General features: G+C 47.3%; 1 protein-coding gene across 2 annotated transcripts; it reads left to right on the top strand.

Annotated features, from left to right (window-relative positions):
* The first annotated feature begins 804 nt into the window (after window positions 1-804).
* On the top strand, window positions 805-26979 carry map3k21 (mitogen-activated protein kinase kinase kinase 21). Of its 2 annotated transcripts, XM_088610806.1 has the most exons (12): window positions 805-1152; window positions 1788-2575; window positions 13093-13273; window positions 15050-15198; window positions 15929-16104; window positions 18953-19193; window positions 19661-19783; window positions 19923-20006; window positions 21519-21669; window positions 22009-22103; window positions 22336-22926; window positions 23844-26979. In XM_088610806.1, exons 2-12 carry the CDS (start codon window positions 1819-1821, stop codon window positions 24245-24247), a joined length of 2952 nt encoding a protein of 983 aa, XP_088466932.1. In that variant the 5' UTR covers window positions 805-1152; window positions 1788-1818; the 3' UTR covers window positions 24248-26979. The 2 variants fall into 2 exon arrangements, with proteins under 2 accessions (XP_088466932.1, XP_088466933.1); XM_088610807.1 differs by lacking the exon at window positions 19923-20006 and having other exon boundaries at window positions 807-2575.
* Window positions 26980-27055: the final 76 nt, after the last annotated feature.

Below are 27055 nucleotides of genomic sequence, written 5' to 3'. Positions count from 1 at the left end.
TATTTATATACTGCACCTGAGTGACTAATGAGAAACACTTTTCATTATACTATGCACCTGTGTAAGTTTAATGACTATAAAGTTGAATTGAATAACGTCTCATCCAGAGGTGGTCTTATCCTCTGGCCCACTGGTAATTTCACTGTACCGGCTACCGAGAAATTCCTGGCCAGACGGGAGAGCGCCACCTACTGACCCTGATTCACGATCTGTTAATTCCACCCTCCCAGCTTCAGTAGGGGGTCTCTGTTGGACATGCTTCTTGCGTTCCTGTTCAAGATTGCTTTGCATTGCCTGTGGACTTTCCTCGCTGTGTATCCCAACAAAACGTTAATTAAAAAAAATGTTTGTAGCAAGCTAAACTTCAACAGGTTTTCATACCTAACACACAAACAAGCAAACACAAATAGTGGAGAAGAGGAATTCACTGACAAAGGCGCGTATCATTAAGTGACCTGTCAGTTCCAGACCCACAGATCTACGTTTCGGTGTCGCTACAGTGTTGAGAGGTCGATATTTTTCGTTGAGTGCATAAAGGTACATTTCCTCTACGCGCTCACCGTCAAACGCACTGTGAGGGAAAAAAATGAACACCTTTTTGATCATGCCCGCAAAAATAACAACAACAACAAGAACAGGACGTGTCCGTACGTTGCATGTGTGAGACATTCTGTGTCTTTGCGCTCACACCCCGGCCACACGGTAAATGCCTCTCTCGGGGCAGAGGGCTGGTCGGCTCTGAAGTTTCTGCTCCTCCTGTTGTTTTCCTATGGGGACATGCCCGTCACGTGCGCCGGAGCCGCCAATCCGGGCCCGCGGATTCCCGAGCCCCCGGGGTCAGACGGGCTGGAGTCCGGGAGCGATGGCGGCGGCGCTCGCTGTGTTTTGAGCGGAGCGAGCACGGGTTTTCCGGGACTGCCTTCGCGGGGTGCAAGCGTATGGAGGTGAAGGGAGCGCTCGGGCTGGAAGCCGGAACTAGCGCGGGGGAGGCCGCTTTGGAAAGGGACCTCGGTGGTTTTCACTTTAAAACAGCCGTCGCCGTAACTTCCGAAGTGCCAGGCGCACCGAGCCAGCGAGAGGGGCTGCGCAGACGGCGAGAGTGAGGGGCTCTGTCGGAGCTGAGCAGAAGTGGGAGACGTTCAGAAGAGAAACGTAAGCGGGACAAGCATAGGAGACTATGAAGACTAAGCCTCCGAGAGCCGTCCGATTAGAGCCGTGTGAATATCAGGGCACAAGCCTCTTTTGTCTGAAATCCTGTCTGCTGTCTACTCCCGGAGCACCTGAAAGTCCGCGGCTAATTCAGAAGCCCTCTCGGTGAATAAAAAAAAAGAGGAAAAAAGACCAAACCGCACTCGTTAGCTGCTTTTGTGCACGGCCAGAAAGCCGAGCTTCCCCGCGCTGCGCGCAGTTGCGCTGTTGGCGGTGACACATTGTTTCAGCTGTTTCCGAATTTGTTCAAAGACAATGAGAGGAAAACAGTCGCCGCTCTAGAAGATCCGTGGATGTAGCGCAGCGTGTCCGAGGATCAGGGGGTGGAGTGTGGGGGGGGGCGAGGATAGCCATTGTCGGATTAAGATAGTTGATTTTATCGTCTCCTCGGCTCTCTGTGCATTGTAGTGCTTGTAGGTGGGTGCGTTAACTTGGCGAGCTGGGAGCCCTCAGTGTCGAGGTGCCTGCTGCAGTAGTAGTAGTCAGAAAACTCACGTGTAGCCTTAAAGGGGGGAAGGGGCGTCTAGCTTTTTTTTAAAAAAAATAAAATTCTTTTTTTTTTTGCATCCACACCTGAGCCCCTTATGGTGAGGCTGCGGTTACCGAGACATGGATCTTTCCCAGGCCGGTTTCCCAAGCGATGAGCAGCGGCCAGGCGGCGCCGCCGAGAGCGCCTGGGGTCTCTCCGCCCCGGTGTGCTCCGGGTCCCTGTGGACCGCGGTGTTTGATTACGAAGCCAGCGGGGAGGACGAGCTCAGCCTGCGGCGGGGCGACGTGGTGGAAGTGCTGTCCAAGGACGCCGCGATCTCGGGGGACGAAGGCTGGTGGACGGGGAAAATTCACCACCGGGTCGGCATCTTCCCGTCTAATTACGTGACCTACCAGCCCGCCATTTATCGCCGGTTACCCGGCGGCAGGTCCGTGGGTGACGGGGAGAGCAGCCCGGGCTCGCCGGAGCAGATCAGCTTCAGCGAGCTGGTCCTGGAGGAGATCATCGGCGTGGGCGGGTTCGGGAAGGTGTACCGGGGGACGTGGCGCGGCCAGGAGGTGGCGGTGAAGGCAGCCCGGCAGGACCCCGACGAAGACATCACGGCCACCGCCGAGAGCGTCAAGCAGGAGGCGAAGCTCTTCTCCATGCTCAGGCACCCCAATATCATTACACTGGAAGGGGTGTGTTTGCAGGAGCCCAACTTGTGCCTGGTCATGGAATACGCCAGGGGAGGGACCCTCAACCGGGCCCTGGCGGGTCGGAGGGTCCCCCCTCACATCCTGGTGAACTGGGCCGTGCAGATCGCGCGGGGCATGCACTACCTGCACGAGGAAGCGGTCGTCCCCATCATTCACCGAGACCTCAAGTCCAGCAACAGTAAGCAGCATTTTCTCGCTTTTGCGTTTAAGGAGGCCGGTGCTCTTAGCCTCCAGACAGTCTTTCAAATATGCCAGATGTCGTTTTGTGGTCCCAGGTTATCCAGCCACCTTTCCGAAGGTGATTCCCAGCACGGTGTTCATGTTAACCCTGGACAGCTGCTGGCCTCGGGTTTGAGGAATGGGAGCGGTTTTCAGTTCAGAGGTCACTAACCGAGGACAATGCAGGCACCCCACCCCTCCCCAGTGATTCAGATACCTCGAACCTGCAGTTGGTCACACTGGGGCCCTTTATTAACAATACAGGCGGACCCCAACACAGCAAGTCACAGACTTGGGGTGCCGCGAGCTTCCTTCTCTGGGAAGGTGGAAAAGTTGGGGTGTCATTCAGTCCTGTGTGCCTTTGTCATGGGCCAACCCACATTGTCCCATGTAAAAGGATGTGCAGGTTCAGTTTAGTCAAGAAATGTGATACAAAAGGTGATAGGCCAGAGTTTGCTTGGCCTTTTTAAGTGCACTAGTTACAGGCTGAGCTGCAGTGGAAAAACTCCTCTAGTACCACTTGTGCCATCAGTGCGCTACACATTGCAGACTTGCACCGATTTCCTTTTGTAAGCTGGTGTCAGGGACTGCTTGTGTGTCCCAGCTTGATGTGGAGTGAGAGCCCCAGTCTTTGCACAGCATTTATTGAAGCTGAGATGAGATTCTCATGGCGATGTGGGAGTCCAGAGACGAGCTGGTGACAAGCTGAAAAGCCAGGGACCCTTTAGGAAAAAAACTTTGCCTGAAGTAGCTCTCCCTGCTAACTCGCAAACCGTTGAGAAATTGCAGACCGTACTGCTACACATATCGGGTGGTATGTGAGGTTTTGTCCAGCGAGACAGTCCGGTCACTCTGTGATGTGTCCATGCACACCTGTGGAGACGGGCGTGCTGATGTAGACCATGCTGAAGAAGAAGAAGAAGCAGCAGCACGCTTGCTTGTGTGAACTAATTCAGAGAGGTGATTGAGTCGAATTCCACTACCGTGTGCAAGAATCCTCTGTGTATTGTGCTCAGTTTGCAGTAGAGCATTTCCAGTTGAAGTCTCGCTGTAAATCGTGGGTTCCTATTTAATTGAAAAGAATTTATGAAGAAGCTCTCCAGAAGAGTTTTGTGTGTTAGATAGCGAAGGTATAGATTGAGTGCATTAAAGCTCAGTCATTTGCTCAGTGGTCATGGAAAGGAATCACAAAAGCAGAATGTGATTCCAGTTTTTGTGTCTCCCCAGAGAAAGCCACTTGCCATCTCCCCTCAGGTGTGAAGGGACTGGTGAACACCTGTACCTTTCAGATAATCTGTTTCATTGCTTTACGTCCAGTGTGACATGAGCCCTGGACCTGTCCCATTCTCAAAGCGCAGGTTCCCGTCCTGTCGAAAGGAGACCGTGTTCTGGGCAGGGCTCAGAGCACCTGGGCCAGTGCTGTCAGCTTCAGGGTCTTGCAGTTTGGAGCAAAGGTGCAGGTAGTTATTACCTGTGCAGGTCTCAAGTCTCAGTGCTAAATTATACCAAACTTTCTTTTGATGTGCAGTCAGTGATTGTCCATTTAGCCCAGACTGGGTGTAGCAGCTGCAATTTTATCTTCTCAAAAAGCTATAAAATTGATGAGTGTGTGACAGATGAAAGAGTCTTTGAAGTTTAGATGCCTCTCTTGAGAAAGGTACCTGGCAATGATCTGTTTTTGTTGCTTAGATCAGGCAGCCTTGTTTTCCCCTGAAAGTTTTATTTTAGGAGCTGTCCAGCATCTGTATAATGAAATCCTAAAAAAAATCTGAGCAAGACTTGATTTTATTGCAATGCATTTGGGCATTTCTCTTACTTTTTGCTGGAAGTGTTTTTTCTGCTGTGATTTGTGGGGAAAAAAAAACTTCTGTTGATACTATTCTTTAAAATGAAACACAGCTTGCAGTATCTTGTTTATATCTTAATTATACTTAATTAACCATGCAGTCACAGTGATTGATGCAGAATTGCAGTGCAGTCAGTTCTGAAATTGATGTTGTTGACTAGTATTAAATAGGCAGGTTCCTGCGTCTCTGCCTACAGCTCAGAGCTCTTGTGATCCCCTTCTGTTTAGTGTCTGGTATGGGAGCGGCCTGCTATTATGCAGTGGGTGGTGAACTCGAGGTTATTTCAGCACAACGTTCAAGATCGCAGATGCTTGCTTAGAGAAGTCAAAAGTTTTTTTTTTTCCCTGTGTGTTCAATACACAGCTGCGCTTTTTCACGCGTGCTTGTTGGGTTTTAAAGTTCTCCACTGTAGTATTGGATTTCATTTGTGTAAAGGGATGAGTGTCTTTTTTTTGCCAGAAACATTGCTGTAAGTGGGGGATCTGGCTGGGGCTTCCTGCCTGTTGTAGCACAGAGAGTAGCAGGTGATTGTAAAGGTCACCTGAATGACTTGTGTGTTGAAATGTCTCCGTTAACCTTTAGGATCAGGGTGTTCCAACTCATCTGACTTTGATTTGAGTAACCTGTGTCCTGAGGTTTTGTTTTAGATGTCCTCAGAGGAATGAGTTTTCACCTCTTATGAATGACTTCACCTGCTCACTTGCTGCAGTCCCATCACTGCAGTGTCTTTCCCACTCTAATAAGAGTTGCGCCGAACTCATTTTAACGTCATGAGAGGAGAGTATCTGGCTCATTTAGCTGGCTTGGTTGCTTGTAGCTAAAATATCTGAGATCCCATCCTGTTGTTACTTGAAGGAAGTGATGGTTTTGGCCTCAACATGGTTGGGCTAGCTTGTTCTCATCTCCTACAACCCTCTGTTTCCTCTAAACCCTCAAAATGTGCTTAGAGCACTTTCACTGCTGGTTCTGAAGAAGTTCAGTGGGTTGACTTTGAATTCCAGGATCAGGTCCCCTCGCAAGTATTTTATGTTCAAGACTAAAATGATTCAGTTCTTTCACCCTGTCAGTGTGGGACACTCCCTTCAGACTAAAGAGACTCAGTTCCTTCAGCCTGTCAGTGTGGGCCATTCTCTTAAGCCATGGGATGTATCTGGTTGCTCTATTGGGTGATATTAACATCACTTGTTTTGCGTTCTACAGTTTTAAGTTTGTGTCCTAACATTTTGTTTGCTTTTTGAATTACATCCTCACATTGTCTTATATAGCTTTCTCAAGAAGTTTACTATAATCGTTTTTACTACATACAACTAAACTAACAAAGAGTGTTATGTTAACTTTTATCACCACATTTGCTCATTCCTGAATTCTTTCTTATTCACTTTTTGAGGTTTCTACAGCATTTTCTAATCCACCCTAATTCTGTATTGTTGATATTCTAAATATTCTGCAAACATGACTGGTTTGCCAGCTATGCTAGAATCACGATCATTGACATGTATGAGGAAGAGCTGTGGTCCTGGTACAGACCCCTGTGGTACTCCACTAATTACATCATGCATTGCCCAGGTCTTATTCTACTTGCATGCATTTTCTTGAATCCCTACCACCTGTAATCTGAGCATTTTTTGAAGAAACGTTGTCTCCTACTGAAAATCTTAATATACTATATTGTATGCATAACTGCTGTAAGGCAAGAGTGACCTAGCTTTTCTAAATAGATGCCACCTTCCAATGTCCTTCTAGTGTACATATGAATCTCAATTTTAATTCTAATGATCCTTTCCAGACTTTTCATAATAGTTGTAAATTGGAATTTATAGGACTGTAAACACTTGATTCGGTTTTGTTAACTTTTTTATGGATGGGTCCTCCAATAATCAATCCCCAGTCACTGGGAAGTATTTTGTTAACAGTCAGTATATAACATCTCCCGTGTCCTTAAGTACAATTGCACAATATCATCAGGCCCCGGTGATCTCTTTATCATAAGTATTCTGGGCACCTACAAGAACTTTTATATAAAACTTTCTGTGCTCACAGTTATCTGTCTGTTGTTAACATCTGAGTGAAATATTGATTTAATAAATTAGTTCCTGGAAGGTCATAGAGTCCTGCTGTCTTTCCTCAGACTGGTATTCAGAATATTGCTGATCAGATGTTCTGTTGTGTGGTTTGCTTCAGAAAGGGGATTGTGAAATATTAAGTAGAAAGGGAGAAAGCTATCCCGCTGCAGATAAAAACATATTAATGCAATCTCCAAGCCCACACAGCAGCTTTACTGAATACAAGGACAAACCAGAAGTAGTATTGAATTATTCCCTGCTATGTGACTCCAAAAGAGTTTTAGAAAAAGATAGCCAGTTCCTGAAGGGTCATATACCCACGCTAGAAAATCCTCAGTCAGCATAAATTTGAGCACCTTCTGTGTGAGAGACATTCAAGAAGTATAGAAAGTCAGACACAGGTAGGAGCAGCTTTCAGGCAACTGATCTGTGTGTCGTGCAGTTTCACAAAACAGAAGACTTTTTCAAGTCTATTAGAGACTCTCTTTTAACCTGGTGTTACAGTTCTATGGCACGTAGCCTGTGAATTTGAGGAATTGCCTTTACTTTGGCCTAGTAGAAGGTGTGCTCAGTCCATTTATCTTTACATCAAACACTCCTGCATTGCACAAATGTGAAGTGCTAGTGTGGAAATAGTCAAATCTCTATAAGTGTTAGCTGTTTAATTTTATTAACCCACTGGACTCCAGATACGTATGTGTGAAACATGCAGTGATTTTTATGCTCATTTGTTTTCCCGTTTTAAAAGATAACAGCAATGCCCTGGAGCTGTGAAGGTGCTGTATTTTCAAGCTGTCTTGCACACAGTTTAAGCTTTGAATTGTGTACCATCAGGAGAGTTTCCCTTTTCAGAGAAAGTGTCATAAACTATGTGTTCTGGTAAAAGTTTAATCAAAATGGCATGCCCCTCAATTTGTGGTGGAGATTAATTCCGGAGCTCTTCTCTTGTAATTTACGAGACCCTTCTCCTCTATGGACGGGCAAGGATCGGGCCCAGTGTGTGTGCCCCTCTGGGGGCTGTGGTCTGAGGTCAGAGAGGATTCACTGGTGCTATTCCAGAGAGTCCCAGGGCCCTCTGCACCCCGAGCCGTAAATTTGTCAGCAGCGTGGTGACTGAGGGGTCAGCTTTCAGACTCTGAACATGCTTGATTTGCAGTTTTTCACTGTTCAGTGAAGTTTTTAAGCAGTTGTATAACTCTAGCATTTAAATGAGTTTGGTGAGTAATAAGATGCTTGATTGCAGATTCTCAACCTTTTTTGTGTGTGTAGCCTACATCATGAAGGCCCTACTAACATAAACTCAATAAGATAAGATCATTTTATTAGCCATATACTATTTCTTGCAGTAGGAATTTGTCTTTTCGCAGACCCCAGCTGGCTCTCCATGAGACACACAGACAGGGAGAGAAGCTCGGGGTCAGAGTTGCAGGGTCAGCCATTTATACAGCTCTCCCGGAGCACTTGGGGTTGAGGGCCTTGCTCAGGGGCCCAACGGAGTAGGACTCCTCTGTCGGCTGCAGGATTTGAACCGGCAACCTTCCAGCCACAGGCGCAGATCCTTAGTCACGGTGCTACCACTCCGCCCAATCCATGGTTCTTGAAATTTAGCCCAAATTATTCATATCTGAATGGCAGTTTTTACATTGTACAGTATATATTTTGTGCATATACTGGAACAGGTATATTGATAATATCTGACCTGACAGCATTGCGGTGTAGCAGTTCTGTTCTGGGACTGCAGCTCCAGTGCCTCTGTCATAAGCTAGATCACCTTTTCACCAGGGGTTAGCCACATCTGCAGTCGCACGTCCAGAGGCCGACATCCCAGTCTGTGAGGTAAATTAAACTCTGGCTGAGTCCCAGTTTGGCTTTGAGCTTTGGCTTTTCCCCGTGCTCGCGCCGGCGATGCGGCAGCACCTTCGATCTCAGGCGATGGCAGGCTGTGTTCCCTTCAGCCAGCCAGTCAGGCCTGAAAGGCCTGGCTTGTGGAGCTGCACACCCTCAGGCCACGAAATCTGCAGGCTTAGTGTGAAATGGGGTCCTGCTGCTGTGTGCCTTTGTGAGGCCAACCTCTCTCTCTGCGACAACTTCAAGGCTTCTCCTTCACGTTCTGCAGAAAAACTGGGCAGCAGAAGAGATGACAAACATCTGCAACTTCGAGGAGACGGCTCTGCCTTAAAGTCAGTGAAAAGTGCGTTTCTGATCATCGGCAAACTATGTGGCCAGATCTTGGCCAGTTTCCACTCCGGGTCCTGTTTTTCTTACAGCCTGTGCTGATCTTTATCAATCAGATTGACCTCCCCCCACCTCAGAGCAGGGAACTGCTCAACTGTTACTCAGCTGTGAGTAAGTGCATTTGTTTGCTGTTCCACACACTTGCGATAAATGAAGCTGGGCTGGGTAAAAGCTTATTGAAACCATGTTTGAGTTAGAGTAGGTAGAGGGCAGATGTTGGTGTGTCGGGGGAGTTCTCATTGTTGAAGGAGTCTTCAAACTTTTGCTCGCCACTAATAAGGAAACCAGCAGTGCTTGCAACTGCATAAAACTCTCAAAGACAAATTATTAAAGCAGAGCATGCCATAGCTAAGGCTGTTGGTTTGCCTCTTCCACGATCATTTGAAAAAGCTTGTTTTTACCAGCTCCCTAAGGCTTCTCTGCAGAGGTTTGCCGATTTGAGGGGTAGGAAAAATGAGGTTAAAGAAATATTAACAAGTCACTTGGTTTGACTATGTCTTTGTGTGTCCTAATCTCTTTAATACCTAACCTAGAGGAATGCTGCTAATGAGGGGGCAAAACTTAACAGAAGTTAGCACAAAGAGTGGTCAAGCGCTGGTTGCTAGGAGACTGCAGGCACAGGAATGCAGGGACCCTCCTCTGCAGAGAGAGAGTCGTATTTTCATTATATTTAATCTCCCAGTTGCCTGCTGGTAGAATTGTGGAAATTCGGGCGACAGAATTGTAGTGTGGAGAGCAGTCCCTGTGCTGTAGAAAAACACTGAAGTCTGGGCCTGTGCCAGTTCTGCTTTTACTTGGTTTCAGGTACATAAAAATGCCAGAGGAATTGCAGATGTCCATGTGTTCAAATTGAAAGGAGAAACACAGGTGGGCTGTTAAAGTGAGCCCTATCCAGACCAAAGGTTCCTCCTGTGTTTTAAACATTCCTTTTTATCATTTTAAATGTTGCATCCCAGAAGGGATGCTGGAAGTGAGCAAAGCCTGTTTCTAGGGTGCATTCCTTTTTACTCTTGTTCTGAGCCATGTCCAAGGGTGTGCCTTCACTGTGCACAACAGGAATTCACACGAAAGGAACGCAACTTGTTTAAACAGTTGTGTGCATGTTCTTAATTGGGACTTATTGTAATATAAAAACTTTTGTTCAATATCAAGTATAATTTCTGAAGAGAACCACTGTTTCATTGTGATTGCACTGGCTAACATCCTGTAGGTAATACTCCCATTAAGTGAGATTAGAATAGCAAATCAGGTTAGAGTTATAGAAACCTGGAGGCAATTTGTATTGAGGAAAAAGTAATGATTTAAAGATTCCTGAGCTTTAGTTTGTAGTATCAAACCTGGCATCAGCCTGTACCGTATATGGTGGTGAAATTGGCACGGATTGATTCAAATTGTCCGGTTCTGGTTCAGGTCACAGATGGGAAATCGGCTGTGGTTTTGCAGGGAGTGGAGGCAGTAGAGCCGAGGAGGGAGGGCAGCTGCCGTGTTGACAGAGCGCACGGCTATGAGGGAGAGACTGGGTTTCTGGACTGCTCCCTGCCCCAGTCCTCGCCATGGGGGCACAGGCTGGGGATGTCCAAGCTGACATTCACAGAAGTGATTTCAAGGCGGAAAGAGAAGTGAATGGCTCTGTGGCTCAGGATCTGTGGCTGGCAGGTCGCCGGTTCAAATCCCGCGGTCGGCAGAGGAATCCTACTCTGTTGGGCCCCTGAGCAAGGCCCTTAACCCCAGCTGCTCCAGGGGCGCCGTATAAATGGCTGACCCTGCGCTCTGACCCCAAACTTCTCTCCCTGTCTGTGTGTCTCATGGAGAAAAAGTTGGGGTATGAGAAAAGACAAATTCCTAATGCAGGAAATTGTATAGGGCTATTAAAGTGATCTTATCTTATCTTGCATCTCCCTGCTGGATGTATCCTTCTGAGATCAGCTGAACGCCTTGATCGAGAGTCTTCAGCAGTTCTTACAGCTCAGCCCTAAATCAGCAATTAGTAACGTAATCAGTTCAACTAAGCCAGGAATGTGGCTGTCTTGGACCGGGGTTGGCTACTCCTGTTTTTGATTCTTAAGTCTTACCAGAGGCACCAGAAAGAAATCTTGGTAGGTGAGGTTATCATTTTCCAACCTGGGATCCTAATACACAACATGCCAAGCTGACATCGATGTTTTAAGTGTCAAGAAAAGCCAGAGGTTAAAATAGAGTTCACATCGAGCTATCAAGCTATCACTTTGGTGCACTCCTTATTTGTTAATAGTTTTGTTTAAGCAAAGTGGCTTGTGGCCCTCCAAGGAGCTGAGCAGTGCACTCCCACTTGTGTGGTAGCAAACCACAGGCCATGCCTGAAGGCCCCAACTCCAACACTGTTTAAATTACTGCTGTAACTACATTAATGCACGTAATTAAATTGGACGGCACCTTTCGATCTTCCTTTATTGCAGTTCCACAATATCCTCAATTATCAACCTAATCTCCAAATAGCACCAACTGAGTGGTGGCACTGTGGCTCAGGATCTGCGCCTGTGGCTGGAAGGTTGCCAGTTCAACTCCCGCGGCCAGCAGAGGAATCCTACTCCGTTGGGTCCCTGAGCAAGGCCCTTAACCCCAACTGCTCCAGGGGCGCCGTATAATAAATGGCTGACCCTGCACTCTGACCCCAGGCTCTCTCTCTATCTGTGTGTCTCATGGAGAGCAAGCTGGGGTACGCAAAAAGATAATTCCTAATGCAGGAAGTTGTATATGGCAATAAAGTGATCTTATCTACTAATTTAGTTGCTTCAGAGTGATCGGAAACTGCTCACCTTTGTATCACAAGGCGTTTTTTCTTTCCAGCACTTGCATATGCTGATATTGCCCTGCCCTGTTCGGTCCTGTCACTACTTTTCTGACGGATCATTTCTTTATCTGCTCTGTTGCAACCGAGGAGTAAGACTCTTGCCTAATTAAATAAGGGGTGAAGATGATTTTATTCACGTGGCTTGTTTAGGGTCCTGTGGTTATTATAGATCATAAGAGTCATCTTGTAAACGAGAAGCCACTACGTCAAGCGCATCCGCACTGTGATTTTTCTGTTGTGTGGAACAGAAGCTGGGGCTCAAGGCACAGTTGCTGTTGCCTCTGCAGTATGATTGTGCTCTACTCCTGGTTACATCGTACTTGTGGACCTAGCAATACATACGTTTTTGGTCCTGCTTGTGGGTCACTAACTTCGACCTCATTCAGAATAAAACCTTCTACAACACTTAAGCTGATACCATAAACATTCTGTCTTTCCAAGAATCGGTAGCAGTCTCTGGATTGTAGTAACTTGCTGTGTTAGCAGATGGGGACTAATACTTTCCTTTAGGACCCATTCTTGAGAGTGAAGTAGCTGAGTAATTAAGTTCGGAGCTCTGAATAGGGCCAGTTGTAGATGGCTCATTACGTTAACAAGAATTCAAGGGCTTCTCCACTCTGCTACCTTATTGTAGTACAATTGTTGTATTTTTTTCAGACCTATCCGCTCATGGGCTCTGTAAGCTTCTGCCAACAATAACACTTCAGTTGCAGACAGCTGGCTGGAGGTGTCAAGGTCTTTAGTTGGTTATCAGCTGTATGTTTGATAGCAGATTAATTATTATTAACTGTGAACTCTCGGAGCATGGGAAAATCAAAAGGCTCTCTTGTTTAAGCACATTTTTAAAAAGTGTAATACTGTATAAAGTTGCAATCTCCAGACAATGATCTACTGTTCCTGCAGTTCACGACTGAAGTGCTCAAGGACAGAAATGGCACATCTTAGACCGGTTCTGCCTAAACTACAGCCTTTTTAGCATTGTACATCCTTGATCCAGGTTGAAAACATTTCTAGAGCTTTAATATTAGGAATCTCACTCATCATTGCCCCAAAAAAGGTTAGATCTGAATCATGGCTATATCCTTTGAACCGCTTCATCAGACAGGTTTGGTATGTTGTAGTGAAGTCTGAACAGTGTTGAAACAGAGCAACCAGGAAGGCAGGGCAGCACCTGACAGCTGTCCTACAGCCTGCCACATCTGTGGTGAAGAACCTCTGCTTTTCTGATGTGCAGGATAACTGCTCCTGCACGTAGGTACGTCTTTCTTCTCTCTGTTTTTCACCATTCACAGTCACTTGAAGATTATTCTTTGGGTTAGTTTTCCCCCTCAGCATGCGGTACTGAAAGCTGGTGGCACGTGTGTACCCTAACAGGGCTGGGTCCCACAGAATTTCTGATCGTTAAGGGGAGTCGGAGATTTCCCGTTGTCTTTTTAAACGTTTTCGTAAGCGTAAAATGACACCTCCTGTTCTTTTTTTTTGTTTGTTTTTGTTTTTGCAGTATTGTTACTTGAAAAAATCGAAAATGGAGACATTGGCCAAAAGACGTTAAAGATCACGGACTTCGGGCTGGCGCGCGAGTGGTACCAGACGACCAAGATGAGCGCAGCGGGCACCTACTCCTGGATGGCCCCCGAGGTCATCAAGTCCTCGCTGTTTTCCAAGGGCAGCGATGTCTGGAGGTAACCGCTGAGCTGTCCTCGCGTGTGCAGCTGCAAAACCCGTTCTCTCGCTCTTTCCTGGCCTCTCTGTCGAAACCATATTGCATTCATCCACTCAGGAACGTGTGTGGGACAGACTCGCTCAGCGGCCAACACAATCCCAGCCCAGATCCTCATGGGAGTTTTACCATTTGTCCCAGAATCTGCGATGCACAGTGAAGGCGCTTCTTATTATCAACACGTTTGCAGTTCATTCTTTCAGTTATGAATGTCATTGGTGTGGTTGAATCTACAAACGACATAATTTTGTCCAAAAGTAGTTCTTTTTTTTTTCTGACCTTCAATCGCATATTTTGGCTTTTTCCAAAGTGAACTTGTGGCTAAATTTCCTTGTTTTTCCTGGAATGCTCTTGGCAAAGTTCCTTTCCCAAGAGTGCACAACACCACCTCCATCTGTTTCCATCTGTCATTTGACCCTTGATCCTCAATTCTGGAGTCTGGAGAATTGACCACTTCCCCACATCTCATCTTCATTTATATTTATCTAGGACAGCCTGGGTTGTTGAGGAATAAAATCTCCAAAACATTACCAGTACATTAACATTGCCAGCAGCCATATCGCCCTGCAACTCACAACTGAAGCTCGGCGGGTGTGAGCCTGGTCAGTACCTGGATGGGAGACCTCCTGGGAAAAACTAAGGTTGTCACTGGAAGAGGTATTAGTGGGGCCAGCAGGGGGCGCTCACCCTACAGCCTATGTGGGTCCTAATGCCCTATAGTGAGGGGGACACTATACTGTAAAAAGGCACCATCCTTTGGATGAGAAGTAAAAGCGAGGTCCTGACTCTCTGTGGTCATTAAAAATCCCAGGGCGTTTCTCGAAAAGAGTAGGGGTATAACCCTGGCATCCTGGCCAAATTTTCCATTGGCCCTTACCAATCATGGCCTCCTAATAATCCCCATCTATGTATTGGCTTCATTACCCTGTTCTCCTCCCCACTGATAGCTGATGTGTGGTGAGCGTTCTGGCGCACTATGGCTGCCGTCGCATCATCCAGGTGGGGCTGCACACTGGTGGTGGAGGGGAGTCCCCATTACCTGTAAAGCGCTTTGAGTGGAGTGTCCAGAAAAGCGCTATATAAGTGTAAGCTATTATTATTATTATTATTATTATTATTATTATCATTATTATTATCGTCGTCATCATCATCATCATCTATGCTTGGTGCTTTGAATGGTGTTTTTTTGTGAAAGACTGTTGGTCATGCACGCTGGCACACTGTGTATATCTTTACTTAATGAAAGATAATTTTTGCTAAATACATGTTCTGTTCTGCAGAATTCGTCTGATAACAATAAATGTGGTTTCCTTTTATTGTGATGACTGTGTTATCTGCCAAAACTGCACAGCAATCCAGTCATCTGTTTAAGGGTCCTTGGTGAACTCGGAGCCAGCTGTAGCATCACAAACCATTCCCCAGGTCCAACTAGGCCTTTAGACCCACTAAACCCAAAATGGCTTTCGAAGAGCAGCCCTCAGCTTTGTCGGTGCAGCTCAGGTTTCCTGTATCAATCAGGAACAGGGCAAAAGATGCAACACGCATTGTGGTGAGCTCAGGTGCTTTGTGCAACTTTAAGACAGGAAGGAAAGCTGAAAAATCTGAAAACACAAGAAAGTGATGTGATGAGATTTTATGGCCTATTACACGTGTGTGTTTTTAAGGCGAAAGGAGGTTTCTGGCTGGTTTTGACTCTGAAAGCTCCCGGCTCAGGGCACTGTGCTTCTCTGGTCCCCAGCTATGGAGTGCTGCTCTGGGAGCTGCTGACCGGCGAGGTGCCCTATCGGGGGATCGATGGGCTTGCAGTGGCCTACGGAGTGGCGGTCAACAAACTGACCCTGCCCATCCCGTCCACCTGCCCCGAGCCCTTCGCCAAGCTCATGGAAGGTAGGTTTGACCTGGGAGACCTGGGGAGTCGGGAAGTTCTGAGCAGGGGTCTCCAGGACTGAGATCATGTGCCACATCTTTACACAAAGAGAGGTGGGGGTCGCACACTACCCACTGGATGGCATTGTGCTCTTGATGAGTTACTAGCAACCAAAGGAGCAGGGTGGGCCTAAGCGCCTCTTTCTGGTCCCAAGATGAGCCTTAAACACAAGTCTGAAAACTGTATGGGAGCAAACCTAATCAAAAGCACAGGCCTCCAGTATCAATCAGGTATGAACCAGTCCCAAACTGTCCCTCACTAGGTGCATGTTCACATGACCTTTCACCTTTTTTCTTGTGCAAACACCTGAATACCCATGCCACGCCACACGAATAGGCTTGAACTTTTTTCCACCTGGTGCTAGATGAGTCCTTTCTAGTTGAGACTAGACTAGCTGGACCCAATCTTCCTATTATGATTTTGCATTGCTGTTTTAATACCACATCAACGTCAACATTTGTGGGAAATTATTTCACTCTTTATGTCAGAGAGCAGTAGAGCTGCCAAGCTGCTTTTTTTCTAAGCTAGAAATGAGGCCCTGATTGTGCGAGGGAGATGTTTTCAGCCACCTGGGCCTGCCTCTTCCCGGCTGTGGGGCTGTGTTTGCCCACCTGCCGCCTCTCGTGGTTGTCAAGGGAGACGCGCGCGCCCAGGACGTTGCTGACGCTCCGCCCTGCTTCTGCTTTCCAGAGTGCTGGGAGCAGGACCCTCACATCCGACCCTCGTTCCTGGCCATCCTGGAGCAGCTGACCGCCATCGAGGACGCCGTCATGGCGAAGATGCCCCAGGACTCCTTCCACTCCATGCAGGAGGACTGGAAGGTGGAAATCCAGGAGATGTTCGACGAGCTGCGGACCAAGGAGAAGGTCAGCCATACGGGGGGGGTTTGCACTGGGCCTTCCTGTGGCCAGTTTGTCCTAATGTTTGTTCGACTTAATGTCTGCACTTGAAACATTTAAAAAAAGATAATATTTTAGATGTCCTAGCCACCTGACGTTGGTGGCCACAAGGGTCTCGTACCTTTGGAAATGTCTTTTTCAATAGTTGATCTATTTTAAATTGGGCATGAAACACCTCTACTACCCTCCTGCAACCTTATGTTAAATGTGGCTTATTAGTCCTCCACAGGTGCTGTAATCCGCCATCTCGACTAGAGGGGTTCCGAACTGTCCGTAGAGTCGGATGCCTTATCATCAGATTTTTACGCACCACGAGTTTCAAAGGCGCTCCTGAAGATTTACTTCTATACTTAAGTTTTAATTGGCTGTGTTTTTAAGGCGCGCTAATCATCCCCCCAAAACAAACAAAGCAGGCTGTAAATTGTGAAATGGGTTTAAGCATTTCCACAACATAATACGATAATCTGCTTCTCTTCCCAGCGAGCCCCTCATTATTTTAAATTGGGATTTGGAATGGCTGTATCAGGAATGTGACGACATTTTCAGGAAAGCACATTAATAAGATACTGTAACTAGGTGTTTGTTGGATTTCATCTGCACGGTCTTGAATCTGTGAGCGTGGGCTTCTGCCATTTCTGATTTTTTTTCTTCTTTTTGTGCAAAACCAGCTTTTCGGCAAGTCATGGCCGTGAGCATCGGTGTCACGCCCACCAAGAGCTCCGGGCTTCCCTGCTGGGTTTTAGTTTAGGTTGAAAGATCCTAATGGTCTCTCCTTATATCTGTCCTAATGTTTTTTCCGCTTGGATTACTAGAAGGGATTAGTTAGCGTGGACTACCGGGAAGTGGACAGGGATCTTTAGTGTGAGATTTTGGTCTTGTTGATAAGCACGGGTTTGAAGGTTTCTGGCTCTTTCCCCTGACACTACATGAACAAGGGAGGTTTGCAGGGGAAGCTGAACAGCTCGTGAACTTCACTATCAATAAGGAAATCCTCTTTTTGCCTGAGTGGCTACTGTTTATGGAGCTCACAGAGTAAAAGCAGCTGGCGGGAGAGTTAATTAATAATTAATAACTGCTTACACTTACTTAGCGCTTTTCTGGAGACTCCACTCAGTGCTTTACAGGTAATGGAGATCCCCTCCACCACCACCAATGTGCAGCCCCACCTGGAGGATGTCACGGCAGCCATAGTGCGCCAGAACGCTCCCCACACACCAGCTATAGTGGTGAGGAGAGCAGAGTGATGAAGCCAGTTCAGAGATGGGGATTATTAGGAGGCCATGATTGGTTAGGGTTAATGGGAAATTTGGCCAGGATGCCGGGGTTACACCCCAACTCTTTTCGAGAAACACCCTGGGATTTTTAATGAGCACAGAGCGTCAGGACCTCAGTTTTACATCTCATCTGAAGGACAGCGCCTGTTTACCATATAGTGTCCCCATCACTATACTGGGGCATTAGGACCCACATGGACCACAGGGTGAGCGCCCCCTGCTGGCCCCACTAACACCTCTTCCAGCAGCAACCTTAGTTTTTCCCAGGAGGTCTCTCCTCCAGGTACTGACCAGGCTCACGCCTGCTGAGCTGCAGTGGGCTGCCAGCTGTGAGTGTCGGATTGATATGGCTTATAATTAAAAAGGATTCTCCTAACTGTTTTGTAATGGGTCCTCTATTGCCCTCGTCACACACGTTGTAAGTTAATTGTTGGTTTAAATTAGGTTATTGGCTTGGGAGCTGTGAGATAAAAACACATGAGCGGCACATCTTTTCAATTTTTGTTTTTAATTTAACTTACTTCAGGGCACGGTTAATGTTTTCCTGAAGCTTTGACTGACTTGGCGTCTTATAACAGGGTGTAGTTGCTCGCTCTTGTTTTGGGTTTTGTCTTCTTTTGTGTAAACTAGCTTCTGAAAAAGAACTTTTCTCCACCCGTCGAGAGGAAGACTAAAAGGGCAGCAAGGTCTAAACCTTTTTTCACCTGTTCTTAATTTTTTGTCGTTAGTTTTTGCTTATCAAACTGTTTGCAGGGCAGATATGATCTGTACAGTATGTCCCTGGCTTGTGGAGTATGAGTAGCAGCTCGCCATTGTTTACACACACACACACACACACACACACACACACACACACACAGAATAATGCTGTAGGGCTGTAAGACAGTGCTTCAGCTGTGCACAATAGGATTAACTGCTATTGTTCCTGGAGCCAGGAAGCAGAACTCGAGGTATAGACCTGCATGCATTGACTCGCTGAAACACTAACTCCGCTGCAGAGTATCCCTGTGTTGCTGCACAGATAACCTCAACCGTAGGCTCGCAAAGCTTGCAGGACAGGATTCTGGTAGGCTTCTTATTATGGCCTTGATGTAGAGAGTCATGAAAATATTAGGGCAGTCTAGAACGTCTCACCCTTTTGTGCATGGATAAGCACAGTGCCACAAAAAAACATTTTAAGCAGTTTTGACCACAGCAAGTATTGATTTTCTATTTTCTCCTCCATCTTTCAAGGATAAGAAAAGTGTATTCTCAGGCTATTCCATAGCAAAGGCATCACTTAGAACTTCTCGCCCGAAGAGTTGAGAAGCCCTGTAGTGGTCGCTCCTGTGTGTAAGAATGTAAAGATTGAAAATGACGTAAAGACGTTGGATCTTGTGCTTGGCTGTTTGGTTGAGAAGTGCTTTCTTGATCCAGACATCATAGTCAGGCTCTTACTGGAGGATCACAGGGAACGGGCATCTTCCAGGCACCCAGACGTGCCACCTGCCCCGCAGTCCCAGAGTCACGTACCCCTGTCCCACTGCCCTGCTGCCCCGCAGGAGCTGCGCTCGCGGGAGGAGGAGCTGACGCGCGCGGCGCTGCAGCAGAAGTCCCAGGAGGAGCTGCTGAGGCGGCGGGAGCAGCAGCTGGCCGAGCGGGAGATCAACGTGCTGGAGCGCGAGCTCAACATCCTCATCTTCCAGCTCAACAAGGACAAGCCCAACGTCAAGAAGAGGAAGGGCAAGTTCCGGCGCAGCCGGCTGAAGCTCAAGGACGGGAACCGCATCAGCCTGCCTTCAGGTGAGGGACAGGCAGGGGGGATGGGACAGTAGAGGACAGAAGGGCAAGAGGGGAAGGAAGGGGGGTGCAGGGGGGCGGCATGAAGGTGCCGGGAGAGGACGGGGGAGGGCATTGGGGACAAGAGGGACGGGGGAGGGTAGTGGGGACAGGAGAAGGACAGGAGGGATGGGGGCAGGACAAGAGGGGGAGGGTAGTGGGGGCAGGGGGAGGGCAGGAGGGACTGGAGGAGAGCAGGAGGAGGACAGTGGGGACAGGAGCAGGGAGAGGATCAGGGAGGGAAGTGGGGGCAGGGGGAGGACAGGACAGGAGCAGGGAGAGGACTGGGGAGGGAAATGGGGGCCAGGGGAGAACAGGAGGGTCTGGGTTCAGAGTGAGGGTCTACAGGGTCCCCAGTGACCGCAGTGACATCCTGCACACAGCTTTGCTAGAGAGCGGCTTTAACCACTGTCTCTTGTGACTTGTCACAGATTTCCAGCACAAAATCACCGTCCAGGCCTCGCCGACGATGGACAAGAGAAGAAGCCTGAATGGCAGCAGCTCCAGCCCTCCCAGCAGCCCGACGCTCATTCCTCGGCTGAGGGCTATCCAGCGTAGGTCCCCTCCGAGCAGCCTTACCACACAAGGAAGCTGGTTTCTGTTGGTGCCTTCTTGCTGCTTTGCAGCGAGAGAGGAGTCGCCTTCACTGACCTTTGCCTCCTTTTTCAGTGTCTTGTAATCTGTTTTTCTCAGTGCACTCAAACAGGAGGGACAGTCTGTATGTGTACCATCAGGAAGTGGATATCACAAACGAGTGTCCCGGGGTTTGGAGGACAGGCAAGAAACTGATCAGTTCGGATTGGTGTTGTCACTGAAAGGGAATCCAAATCAGTTGTCTGCTGCTGGCATTTGGGACGTGTCTTTGAGAATACGCTTTTCTCCACTCTAAATCAATATTCAACATTCTGTTCATTGATCATTGTAGCTGACAATCATGTTATCTGAAGTGTGATGGAAGATTTAATCTTGGGGAGAGAGTCATTTCTGAAGGCTTTAGTACTAACTTAAACCATCTGGCACATCTGGCAGTTCTGGTTAACAACACTTGATTCATGCTCACTTACTCCTTAGGTCCATTCTTGGTTTGCTGAGTGAAGGATGGTACACAGGAATGCATCAGCAGAGAAAATAAGACAAAATGTTGTGATTTTGTGTGAATCTGTTGAGTTTCTTTAGTTTGAGTGAAATTGAAAACGCACAGTGCAAGTATGGATGCATTTTGACATTTTCTTTTTGGTAACCAAATACAAATAATTCTCTAGAATATGCTTTTCACAAACTAAATCCAAAACCTCTTGCTCCGTGGTTTAACCTGTGCAAGAGGAAGTGCTCACTTGTTACTTTAGCCACTTGGACTGCCATCAGCAGAAACATGTCGGACATTTCAGCGTAGATAGTACTACCTCACATCGACGCTACAAAAAGTGTCTCCTATAAACGCAGACCGCAGAGGATGTTGATACTGAATGTGTCTGTGCAGCTCTGTAGTCGTTCCAAGTTAGAAACTTCTATGAAATAGGGGCACAGTAAATTCGAACAGAGGTGACTGGGTGTTTGAAAACACCGGTTATTGGTGTACAGTTGTTCAACTGCTTGATCAGATTAAGGGGGAAAAAATAATTTGGGGCTGGGAGACAGAACAGAAAGGCTCATATGGAACATAGTGCAAAAATTTTTAAATACACTCCAGTTTCCTGAGGATGCTATGATCATTGACAGATGCAAAGATCGGTACGTACATAAAACCATACAGTGGCCAATGACAGTTTTGCTTTTCTCTATTATGGGTCTAAAAGTGATTGTGACCTCTTCCAGTCACACTTTCAGCAGTTGTCCTTAAGCATTTGATATTTTGCAGGCAGTTCAAAATACTCCACTTGATAAAAGAATTTTAGATCTCAAGTAATTGGCTTTTCAGTGTGTTATCCATGGCTGTGACAGCATACTTCCACATAGCTAGGGTAAAGGTGGAAACAGACACCCAAGAGTGCTGCGTTATCAGTAGTTGATTGCTAGTACAGTATACTATCAGCAGGCAGTAATCGGTTTCTTAAAGCTTAGTTAATGCAAGTCTGTGGTTTTAGTCTTTATCTTTCTAGATACAGAGGTCGGCTCTTTTATTCTTGCTTTGGACTTGGTTTCTGCCTGCAGCTCGCTTGCCAGAGGTGATCTGATCGTGGGTCTGGGGAGCTCTGTGGTCGGTCTTTTTCAGGCTCGTACAACTGTCGGCGACTGGCAGGCTGTGCTGGCTGCACGTTCACACGCTGGCGATTTGTGATTGTGATCTAGTGACACTGGATGAAAGCAACCGGACCTGGGGAAGGAGCACAGCCTGCAAACCAGAGGAGTTCGAAGATGTCAAAAAGGGCTTTAGAAAGAAGGGGCGCACCTGGGGACCAAGTTCCGTCCAGACGAAAGAACGGGCGAATTGTGCTGAAAGGTACGGCCTGTGAGTTTGTGTGTCCTGGCCGTGTTTGCGGCGCTCTGGTTTCCTCCCACAGTCCAAAGACACGCTGGTGGGTCCACTGGCCCTGGTGTGAGGATGTGGCTGTGTGTGTGCCTGCCCTGCAATGTGCCGTCTTCATCGAGGGCTGTCCTCTGTCGTAGGAGGACTCTGGGAAGGGACACGAGACGTTCAGGGACAAACCTTCCAGCTGTCCTTGGTTCTTGAGAACATCTGCGCAGCGATGGGAGAATATAAAATCGATGCCGAGAGTTTCGGAATGTGGTTTGGACGGTGTGACTGTTGCGGTTAGACACTCCCATGTTTTCTGTGCAGAGTAAGACCCCTCTCTGATGGCAGTAATCCCTGGTCCACCAGTCTCATGAAGAACCAGACGTCTGTCCCATTAGCTGCGCTGTTTGCAGAGCAGGGTGAGTAACAATCTGTAAAGGAAGCACAAGAAACATCAATGTTATTGTGGTCTGCAAAGCGATCAGTAAAACTGATGTTCCGTTTCATCCAGCATTAAAAAAATAGGAACAGTTGTGTAGGAGATTGATGGGATCTTTTTCTGACAAGTTTTTCAGAATTATTCTGTGTTGTTTAGCCGACGTCACCCCCCCCCCCCCGTGTGAATGATCCCACTTTCTTTCCCGGCTCTAGGGATGTGTCCGGATGCACCGGGCTCAGCTGAAGTCTCCGACAGCAATAAACCAAAGCAACTGAAGTTCCCTAACCAGGTCTACATCGATCTACCTCTCTGGAAGGATGATCAGGGCGAGGGCGGGGCGGCGGGTGAGGGCGTGGAGGACACCACCCCCGCCAGCTCGGCCAGCAGCACCCCTCAGGTCACTCCCACCAACAGCCTGAAGAGGGCGACGCAGCACCGGAGGACCGACGCGGTGCTGCACAGCTGCGCCTCGCTTCTGGCCTCCGTGGCCCTGGGCCTGGACCTGCGGGAGCTGGGCAGGGCCCCAGCCGGGGAGGAGCCGGAGCTCCGGGAAGAGAAGAAGAAGCGGGAGGGCATCTTCCAGAGAGCCACGCGCTTCCGCCGCAGCACGAGCCCCCCCGGCCGGCCCCGGAAGGACGAGGGCGGCCCCCCGGCCCCGGTCAGCTTGCTGGCCATGTCGGCCATCTCCGAGTGCAGCTCCGCCAAGTGCCTGCTGCTGCTGCCCGACTCCGACGGCCTGGAGGAGGCCCTGCGCCGGGCCGGGACGGACCCGCCGGCCCCGAGCGCGATCGCGCCCCAGAGCAGTAAGTCAGCTTCCCGCCCGCTGCTTCACTAGAGAAACCGGGAACGGGGGGGCGAGCCGGAGGGGTTCCATTGAGCCGGGACACGCCACTCTTTCTCCAACGAGGCGCTGGGCGAAACACCATTCAAACCTCCAAGCGTAGGAAATAATAATAATAATTGCTTACACTTATATAGCTCTTTTCTGGACACTCCTTTCAAAGCACTTTACAGGTAATGGGGATCCCCTCCACCATCACCAGTGTGCAGCCCCCACCTGGGTGATGCGATGGCAGCCATAGTGCACCAGTACGCTCACCACACACCAGCTATCAGTGGGGAGGAGAGCAAAGTGATGAGATGGGGATTATTAGGAGGCCATGCTCGGTAAGGGTCAATGGGAAATTTGCCCAGGACGCCGGGGTTACACCCCTACTCTTTTCGAGAAATGCCCTGGGATTTATGACCACTGATAGTCAGGACCTCAGTTTTACGTCTCCTCTGAAGGATGGCGCCTTTTTATAGTATGGTGTCTCCGTCACTATGCTGGGGTATTAGGACCCACACAGACCACAGGGTGAGCTCCCCCTGCTGGCCCCACTAACACTTCTTCCAGCAGAAGCCTTAGTTTTTCCCAGGAGGTCTCCCATCCAGGTACTGAGCAGCCTCACACCTGCTGAGCTTCAGTGGGCTGCCAGGTGTGAGTTGCAGAGTGATATGGCTGCTGGTTGCGTTCTTATTTTGCAGCAGCGTGCAAGGCTAAGAGAGTTAGCAGTGTAAAACTGAACGACCCCAGAACACTTCCTCAGCAGCAGTACACAGAACCTGCCTGTGCACACTTGAAACCTGTTAAAGAATCCCGAATTCCACCCATGAAATCAGTCCCAAGGGTATCACAGGTCACAGGACTCCTGCTGATTGCTGTTTTTGTCTTCCCAAGCTAACGGCGTCCCCAGCCCGCTCACAGATTCAGCAGTATTAGTCCAGGCAGCGAGCCCAGGAGCAGTGACGCTGAGGGAGAGGCAGGACAGGCCCGACTTCCCGAGCTCTGCGGACGGCGTGTCGAGGCCTCGGCCCCTAGCTCTGAAGAGCAAAGTCCCGTCCTGGGCCCTGCTGAGAGGCCACAACAAGAGCTACTCGCTGGGACCCTTCTCGGGGGAGAAGAGCGCGCAGACCTTCGACATTTTACTCCAGGCTGAAGCCCAGGTGGTGCCGGGGGCCTGCTCCCTGCTGGACATGGACACAGAGGGACAGAAACGGGACTGCACGGTTCCTCTCTGCAGGATCCAGAGCAAGCCCGGGAGACCTGCGGTGTACGAACTGGAAAAGGAGTTCTTGTCTTAGACGGTCGCATGCCTCACATTCCTGTCGGTAGCACAGATTCCCCTTGGATGTGTCAGTCTGACAACGCGCAAGCCTGTTGGAAGACACAGGCGGGAGCTGCAGACTTGAAGAGAGCTTTCTTTGTCCAAGGTCCTTATTATTTATGTCCGTATAGTTAGAGTGGAAAAGCTCAAGGCTTACTTCTCCAGCAAAAACTACAAAGTGAAATCTAATTTAAATGCACATTCCATTTTCAAATGAAATTGTGGTCCATACTACTGTAACAGAAAGCCTGAAAGCCGAGCGTTTCTACATGTGCTGTCCTAGATTGGGTTTGGTTTCATGTGCAGTAGTAATGATGGGACTGAAACTTAAAACAGAGCACTCTGCTTTTAACTGAAATTCTGGCGGCATGGTTGTAATGATTTAATTATTTTTATCCAGTGCTTTGATTGAACCAGAAGGAGATTATGTTTGCAGCTACCGCAGTGTTCATTGTTACCAGGACAAGCTACAGCCACGATCGCCTCCAGTATCTTGAGTTGTTTGACTTGACTTATTTTGGGCAGAGTTGAAAGGAAAGCTAATAACAAAAACATTTGTAACAGGTATTAGGTTGTCCAAGTGGTTTTCTCAAAACGGAAGCCTAGAATCGCCCTACCAGCTGCTATAAATGGTCTAGATTTATTGAATGTATAAATTATACTTTTTTAAGTAAGGGTACTTGACCTGCTGTTTTTAGCGAGCTCACAAACATTATTTTTGACACGAGGAATATAAAACTGAAATAGGTGGAGCATAGTGAACAATTCTGCAGTTTAGAGCATTCTGTCTGTCACGTGCACCGAAGCGCTCTCATGAGCGTGAAAGTACAGAACTGGAAATTGTAGATCACTGTAACCACTGGAACTGGTGTGCCCTGTGAGAGAGTGTTTCACAGTGACGGTATCAAGCATTTTTACTAAAATGCATTTTATTCAATACCAAATGATCTACTTTAAAATTAAATTTTCAGAATTCTCAACATTGTGTGGTGCTTAAATACTTTTTTCTTTTCTATATCTGCAGTTGGTGCAGTATCGCACGATACTATTAGTTACTGTAGTGCATCAATTTCTGCATTCCATTAATGTTGTCCTGACTCAGTTGTAAGCACACATTTTACACGTTTGGCAACTTAAGTGTATTTAGCCTGCTAAGTGTGTTCAATTTCAAAGCAGAGTAATTGGAATTTTGTTATATTTTTGTCACAGTGAAATCATGTTTTGAGATGTGCTGAAATGTTTTATACCAGGTGCTACAAAATTACCTTTTCAAATTGTACTGTTTATCTGAAAAAAGCCGTTAAATAATACACCTTCCAGTAAGACTTTCTCTGAAAAGAGTTGCTAGCTCCTGAGGAAATCTTATGCACTAAACTACATGAATTATTCTTTTATGCTCTACCAGTTATCTGTTAGTTTTTTAAATATTTTTTAAAATGTGCAAATTTTATAAGATGATATTTACTTTTGTAAAACGAAATGAAACATTCAATTGTTCTGATGGCAAATGTTGTTTTTTTTCTTGAGATAATGAAAAGATTTGTGAAATGCATCCTGCCACCTACAGGGGTGTTTTAGGAGTAAGAGTACAGCCTTCAGCCTCTGCGAGTCCCTGGCTCTTTGTGTCTGGGGAGTATGTTCAGTGGCTGAAGGCTGAATTTCTTATGATGCAATATCTGAGGGGTGGGCAAACCGAACTCACTTTGTCACAGTTGGACTGTTCAGCTGAATAACCTATTCTAAAACGTAGCATCTCTAGATCTGCTTTAAGGTCTGACCATAAAGTGCTTTTGCAGAACAATAAACTTCCTGAGTAAGAGCTTAAAAACAAGTCAGTGATCCTTTTTATTTTTTACAACATTTTGCTAGTTTCTTCTGCTTCCTAAGGAGGGTGCTTGGTCCAGTGGTTAAAATAAAGGGCTTTGTGTAATACAGTTCTCCATTCAACCACCAGTTGTGCTACAGAGCAGTCTGGCAGCCCCCCCCACCCCTTGTGCTCCAACCTGAAGATGAGATCTACATCCAGGGTGCTGTGATCAGTGAACCTGAAGATCCACTCTTCTCTGTCACTTTGTATAAATGTGTCTGCAAAGTGACTTAACTGTAGATCAGGGAACAATTCTCATTCTCTCAGGCTTGGGTACCGTAGCGCTATAGGATTTTAAATTGTACAGCATGTCAGACACTAGGCCTGGGAGTAAGCAAAAGACAAGGAAAGAGCGCCCCCTGTTGTGATTCCAGAGATGTGCATTTCACTCAGTGGAAAATTAATTTGTTTCACCATTTGAATTGTGGTACTAGCAATAATTATGAAACATCTTTCCCCTTTTTACGCAATGTTGCAAAATGCTAGAATTTCTCTTGATTTGCGGATATTTCTAAATATTTTTGTACACTGTAAACTGCATCAGTCCATATTTACGGAAAGTACATAGATAATATGGGCTGATAACTATATACTTCAGCTTTGTTATAGGGACTGAAACTTCAGTATTTGACAATACCTGGGACTGTGAAATCTAGCTATCTCTTTGTTCATATTTGCTCTTTATATTTTTAAATATCTATGCTGTCCTATACCTACTCTGTATAAAAATGATTTCTCTGCAAATAGAAATGAGATTGGATCCTTAAACTGTTCTTTGTGACCCAAAATTGGACTTCCTTAGCATTTTGAAATTTGAATAAATATTTTTTTAAAGCAGACAATATTGCACCTGCGCTTAGTGAACACGTGAACACTGAGCTGTAGAACTTTGAAAAACAACACAGCTCCTGACTGAAG

The sequence above is a fragment of the Lepisosteus platostomus genome, chromosome 17 (genome assembly GCF_059453375.1).
Source record: "Lepisosteus platostomus isolate fLepPlt1 chromosome 17, fLepPlt1.hap1, whole genome shotgun sequence".
Classification (NCBI taxonomy): Eukaryota; Metazoa; Chordata; class Actinopteri; order Semionotiformes; family Lepisosteidae; genus Lepisosteus; species Lepisosteus platostomus.
The sequence above is the reverse complement of the archived record's forward strand: the minus strand, read 5'-3'. Positions and strand labels throughout refer to the sequence as shown.

What these genes read in the sequence shown, in the direction of transcription:
- map3k21 (XM_088610806.1), top strand. Translation starts at nt 1,819, where the DNA reads ATGGATCTTTCCCAGGCCGGTTTCCCAAGCGATGAGCAGCGGCCAGGC. An exon ending in CTTCGCCAAGCTCATGGAAG is followed by an intron (nt 15,199 to 15,928) that starts GTAGGTTTGACC and finishes TCTGCTTTCCAG; the next exon opens with AGTGCTGGGAGCAGGACCCT. An exon ending in TCCCGGGGTTTGGAGGACAG is followed by an intron (nt 20,007 to 21,518) that starts GCAAGAAACTGA and finishes ATTGTGATCTAG; the next exon opens with TGACACTGGATGAAAGCAAC.